The sequence below is a fragment of the Solanum lycopersicum genome, chromosome 2 (assembly GCF_036512215.1).
Source record: "Solanum lycopersicum chromosome 2, SLM_r2.1".
NCBI classification, from domain to species: domain Eukaryota; kingdom Viridiplantae; phylum Streptophyta; class Magnoliopsida; order Solanales; family Solanaceae; genus Solanum; species Solanum lycopersicum.
The window spans coordinates 32,059,952-32,066,665 of NC_090801.1; the positions used below are offsets into that span (position 1 = coordinate 32,059,952).

At 34.4% G+C, this 6,714-nt stretch overlaps 1 protein-coding gene across 1 annotated transcript; it reads left to right on the forward strand.

Moving 5' to 3' along the window:
* Positions 1-509: 509 nt before the first annotated feature.
* LOC138341990 (uncharacterized) lies at positions 510-1,175 on the forward strand. Its single transcript, XM_069294173.1, has 2 exons — positions 510-722; positions 780-1,175. Exons 1-2 carry the CDS (start codon positions 510-512, stop codon positions 1,173-1,175), a joined length of 609 nt encoding a protein of 202 aa, XP_069150274.1.
* Positions 1,176-6,714: the final 5,539 nt, after the last annotated feature.

Below are 6,714 nucleotides of genomic sequence, written 5' to 3' on the forward strand. Positions count from 1 at the left end.
CTAAAAAATGTTCTTAATCTCTTAAATGTTATCCTATGTATTTCTAAGTTTAAAATGTTATTCTTATGATTATAATATGATTTTTAAATGAAAAGATTCATATTTCCTATAAATGTCCGTTTTCATAATTTTAATGCATTATGCCATGCTTAGTACATGTGGTTGTACTAATCCATGCTTTTATGTATCTCTATAGTTGTTGGTAGGTGAGGAGCATTTTGGAATGAAGAATTGGACATTAGCATCGTTCAAGAGAAGTTGAAGTATGTCCTCAATTGACTCAACCGCATATATTAGATGTCTTTTATTTTTCTTATTGAAGTAATGTAATAGACTAAATATTTGTATATTTGTATTTTGTATTGAATGTGTCCATAGTATTCTCGTGTCTTAGGTTTGATGAGACAATATGATGATAGGGTTTCCCTTAATTTGTACTTCTATATCGTGCGGTAGAGTTAAAGTTATGAGTACTCTTTTCATATGGTTTTCCTTGCATTTTTAGGAAGATGAATATTTGGAGGACCCCGAATAGGAGAGTTGAGGAGAATGATGTGCAAGAGGACATTCCTTCTCAAGTTGAGGAAATTGAGCCAGTTCCAAAAGATGCTCAAGGTGATCAAGTCCCTAATGTTGAAGGAGGTAATGATGATCCCCTGGAGTTGAGTAATAGAGATATTAGAGAGGCTTTGATTGCTTTAGCCCGAGCCATGACTACTCAAGTGAATTTTAGTATTGGTTCCTAGGGTGAATGTGGTGCAGAGCACTATGAAATCTAGGTTGAGAGACTTTGTGAAGATGAACCCTTCTATTTTTCTTGTCTCTGGGGGGAAGAGGATCCTCAAGAGTTCCAAGAAGGAGTTTACAAGGTGTTGAGTGCCATGGGAGTTATATCTTGGGAGAAGGCGGAGTTGGCTTCATATCAATTGAGAAATGTTTCTCAAATATGGTACACTCAATGGATGGATAATAGGCCAGAGGAGTCGGGTCCTATTGAGTGGGAAGAATTTAAGGAAGCTTTTCTTGGTAAGTATTTTCTTTGTGAAAGGAGTGGAGTTAAGGTGGAGGATTTTATCAATATCAAGAAAGACATTATGAGTGCTAAGGAATATTCTTTGAAGTTCTCTATGTTATCTAGATATACCCCTTCCCTTGTGTCTAATCTGAAGGATTGAAATGAGGTGCTTCGTGATAGGTGTGGCTGATCTAGTGAATGTGGAATGTCATATAGTAATGCTACATGATAGTATAAACCTAGCAATGCTCATGGTGTATGCCCAATCGATTGAAGTGTCAAAACATAGGAGGATGTCTAGAAACTTGTAAATGAGTGGTTCTAGTGATCAAGGTCAACCTAGGTTTTAAAAAGATGGCCCAAGGTAAAGAAGAACCTTGAAGTGCTAAGGTAGAATTGGAGAAAGGAGGTGGTTCACAAAATGTCAAACCTAAATGTTTCACTTGTGGAAAGAGGTATTATGTTGAATGTCTAAGGGATATCGGGAGTTGATATGTTGTTGTAAGGAAGGACACAAGGTGAGATATTTTCCTAACATTGCTTCTAGAGGAATCGAGGGTAATAAAGTTGCTCCAAATGTTCCAATGGATGATGTTCAAGAAACGAGGCATTCTTATGCACTCCGTACAAGATGATTAAAGAGGGATGATGATTATAATGATGAGGGTAAGTCCTTGCTTTTATATTCTTAGTGATATGAGTTCCTTCTAAGTGGGGGAGTATGGTTAGTAGATTGGGATAGAGAGTCATACAAGTATGTTGCATGTGCATGGTGTTTAGTTGAAATTGAATTTCATTAAATTCTTACATTATGCATTTTATGAAGCCATGATTATCATGTAAGATATGTTTATGATGTTACCTTGCATAATAGCATGTTTCTATCATGAATTGCCTAAAAATTGCATATTTGAAAAAAAAATTGCAAAAAAAGTAACTGTAGCTTTCAAACTGCTCACTGTAAAATTATTGGAAATCATTCTCTGAACTAAAATGTTATGTAATTTGGTTATAACCGATGTATATGATTATGATATGAAATATAAAATGAGTTTTTGTTATTTGTAATGAAGCATGTGCACTTTATAGCATAATAAGTTATATAATTGTTTCTAGTTTCTTGTTGTATTGTGAACCTCTTGATTTTTTGAAATTTATTTTTTCTTATTGGTAATGTATTATATGGTATGGTCATGAGCTGCTATTTGAATCTATATTCTTGGAAGTGTTCGGAGAGTGGCAAATGTCATTCAAGGATGACTGTTTTCCAAGTGGGGGAGAATATAAGACCCAAAAAATGACTTAGGTGAATTAGAGTTTAACATACTTGTCATGATAGTATAAGGTCTTACATAGGTCTATAATATTGTGTTTAGGTAATGACTAAGAGTTTAGTTGCATTGGAAGTCAAACATCAAAGGACGACCAAGACGTTCGACGACTAAGTCGCCTATGTGCCTCATATGTGGTTCTATGTGTCTATGTGTGATTCATGAGTTTATAATGTCCCTAAATTATTTATTATGATGTATATAGGTAGTGTGTAAATTTTCATGAATTTTGGAGGTCAAATGTCCAAGAACGTCCATGACGTTCGAAATGTTTGCGTTGAAATGACCTTTGTGTCTAGGCATGTTTCGTCAATTTTACGTGGTCGTTGATGAAATTAATGTGATAGGTCCTAAACTCATATAAATTCATGTTTGGGTTGGAAAAATCTAGGTAAAAATCCCCAAGGACCATCCAAGGGTCTCGAGGAAGGACCCTTCATGGTGCCCAAAACAGGCCAAGCTAACTCAACCAACGGTTGGCAATCGACGCCCAGTGGTTCAGTCGACGCCCTGTTGGTGGAGTCTCTTTTATTGAGACATAGGCTTCGGGGAGAGGAAGCCCAAGACAGGCCTCAATTCCAGACCACGGACCAATAGGACGGTCCGTTGGTCAAGGGACGGACCATCGATGGGTCTGTCTCTTGCGTGCAGTTTACTGCCAAGTGGAGGTGAACTTATAAATTCACCCCACTTCAAAACAAGAATATTGGAGGATTCTTAAGGGTATTTTGGATATTTTAAGTGTGTATATACGTCTTTAACACTAAGAAGAATTCATTCTTCCAAACCAAAACCCCAAAATCCCTTAGAAATTCCGTAAGACGGCAGTGAAGCTAAAACTCAAGAAAGAGGTTGAATTGAAGAATTTAGTGGACATTCTTTATCAAATTGAAGAATTACCTTCATTTAGGTATGTTATTTTATCCTTGAAAGTCTCCTCATCAAGGATCCTAACTCTCAAGAAGTTTTCTAAAAATTGTTAAAATTGAATTCTCCAATTTCATAATCTGCCATGGAATCTTGCATTAATGGTTTTAAACGTCTAATATGGATTAAATTGTTATCGTAATGATGATTCTAACCTAAATAACCTATGAACCCATGAATTGGATGAACCCTAGTTTTTGACAAAGTTATGGGTTACTTGATATTGACCCAATGTTTATGAATTCTAATGTAGTTTCAGGTGGGCTGTTGATTGATATAATAATGGTAGTAAAATTGATATCTAGGTTTTTTTATATTGATGAATATGTTTTAAATTTACCTAGTTTCTTGAATATTGTTATAATTATATTGAATTGTTGGTTGTGGCCATAGGTAAGGGCATTATGATATCGAATTGGGTGATTTGCATTGACTTGAGGTATGGAAGATGGGGTGGTGGTATGCTGCCTTATTTCTTTTATTTTATGTTAATTAGACTTCAATTATATTGTGAATCGTATGCTCCACTTATGGTGGTGGTGTTATGTGCTTTACTTGCAATTTATGTGGCTTGTCGGGGTTATTTTAAGTAATATGATGATCATAGGCTTGTCGGCAAACTTCTTGAAGTATTATGATGATAATGTGAAGTATGAAAATGTCTAACTACATGCTAAGTAATGTGAAAATATATGTGATTTCTTCTATTGATATTAGTTCATAATCATGTTAGCCTATGACTATGGCTTTGTGTGTATAGTCTTAGGGTTGATGTATGTTACTCCTTATAGACTATATGAGTCTATGATGTTCATTTTGATGATGATAAGGTAGTGTATAAAATGACTTAAAAATTATAAGGGTTATTTCTATGTTTTTCTAGATTGACATGTAATATAAGTTAAAGTGAAGTATGTGGTGTCTTATCTTGGTTAAGTTGTGTCCATTACTTGATGCATCTATGAAAATGAATATGAGATGTCTTCACTTAGGGTGCTAAAGTCACTTGTTCTTGAATGTATGAGTGACATGTGACCTTAAGTGATGTTAAGAGGGTCTTTTATGTGAAAACTTGAATATAGAGGTAAGGTTAGAATGTTGAAGTCGAAAGTCGTAATGATATACTTCAAAGTAAAGGAACAATAGACTTAAGGTTAATTGGATGGAACAAAATCATTTTAATTCTTAGTAAAGTCATGATGAGCTTCTTGTTGCCATTGTGAGGTAATACTTGTGGAACTTTCTTTGGTAGGGTAAATGTTATTAGGTGATGAACTTGATATGGAACCCTTTTAGATGAACCTTAAGTGTAAATTACTCTATGAGAACAAAGGCAAACATCGACTGAGTATGGTAAGGAAGTATTTCTAGTTAAAGAATGAGATTCGATTACAAAGCATGCCCTTCATATTCCTTAACAATGTGCCTACGTGGGATGTGTCTAAGATCTACCATTTGCTAGAAGAATACACTCATCGAAGTAGGTTAGAACATCGGATTCCATGTATTGCTATCATTGTGTATGTCGATTATTGCCAATTCTCATCATATGGAAAACCTATTAGCATTAAAGAAGTTATATAAAGTTTAAGTGGTGGTATATGATGTTATCAAGACATTGCACAATTGGATTTGAAGGTATTAGTTGGAGTTCATAGGTCTTGTCCAAGACCATTACTTGAATGTCCTATATGTGTTGAATGTCTCCCAAATGAACTAGTGAAAGTAATGACTTATGTTAACGAAGTATTTTAAATGAATAAGTACTTATATAGAGTAATTAAGGGTTTTTTAGTTAAGGTGTGAAGGGGGTATAGAAATTGTCACTTTGTATCTTACCTAGATGAATCTTGATAATGCTTCCAGTTTAGAAAATATGTTCGAGTATGTAGACATGATCTAACCTTAGGTATTCTTAAATACTATTTATGTAGTCTTGAAGTGGCCAATCATGGATGTTATCTTCCTGATTTACTTATGTAGGCCTCTTGATAGCCTTTCGTAACAGAATGCCATATTATCTATTGTTATGTTAAGTGAAAATGATTCTATCATAGGTAGTCTATTAGATCTATTATGTGTGTGTGTAAGTGATTGTATGGGTGTTTTCTTCACAACTTACTCAAGTGAGACTTTGAATTACCTTTGGTAGAGGATATCTCATGTTCATATGCGTGATGTATTGTAAGTGTGTATGTGTCTTATTATAAGTAGTCTCGAGGGTCGTTTAGGTATTCTTTGGGAGGTTGTATGGGTGGTCTCTCTTTGTGTTGCTTAAGTGAGTCTTAGCATAACATTTATTGAGAAGACTACCTGCTAGAAAGTGTTAAAAGGGAACAGAAAATACTTCACTGTAACAGTGAAGCAATTCGATGTACAGCGAATATATCTTATTTTTATGTTGGCTAGAAAATGTGATTAATCTCTTAAATGTTATATTATTTTTCTAATTTGTTAAATGTTATTATTATGATTATAATATGATTTTTAAATGAAAAGATTCATATTTCAATGAAATGTCCGTTTTCATGATTTTTATTTATGATACCATGCTTTGTACATGTGATTGTACTAATCCATGCTTTTATCTATCTTTATAGTTGTTAGTAGGTGAGGAGCATTTGGGAAGGAAGACTTGTACCTTAGCATCGTTCAAGAGAAGTTGAAGTATATCCTCAATTGACTCGACGACAAATATAGACGTCTTTTATGTTTCCTTTTGAAGTAATGTAATTGACTCAGTATTTCTATATTCATATTTTGTATGGGCCGTGTCCCAAGTATTCTCGTGTCTTAAGTGTTCTAAGATTGAGACATAGAATTTCCTATTATTTTGTATGAACGAGATTCTAAAGAATTTGATATTTTTTGTGAAATGTTTTAATTCGTAATACTTTTTATTATACATATGCGATGTATGATATATAAGGGGTTTTACAAGATCTCTTAGAGGTCAAGTATGTCGGTCCCACTCCGAGATTGCCCCTAAATTCTAGGGTGTGGTTCGGGTTGTGACACGAATAAAGCCCCAAAACTCCACTAGAAAACAGTACGACATACTAGTTCAACTTCGACTAGCTTCCGAACGTCTTGGATGTTTCACTTCCAAACTACTCCAAACTCCTAAAACTGAATTCTAACACTAGTATTAACCATTTTAGGACATTACAACGTTATTACACACATGTTAGGCTCTATCTTTATCTAGTTTGTTTTTAGAGGCGTTACATTTTCCCAACATGGACAACGTTCGTCCTCGAATGACATAAAAACACTTTCAGCAGAATCAAGAGATAAAGACTCAATACTAGTAGTAGAGAAACATATCACACAATATTCACAACACATACAAGAGGAACACAAATTTTACATAAACGAGAGACTCAAAACAAAATAAGAAGATAGAAACTACTTCTACACCTTGTAATGCAATAACACTCA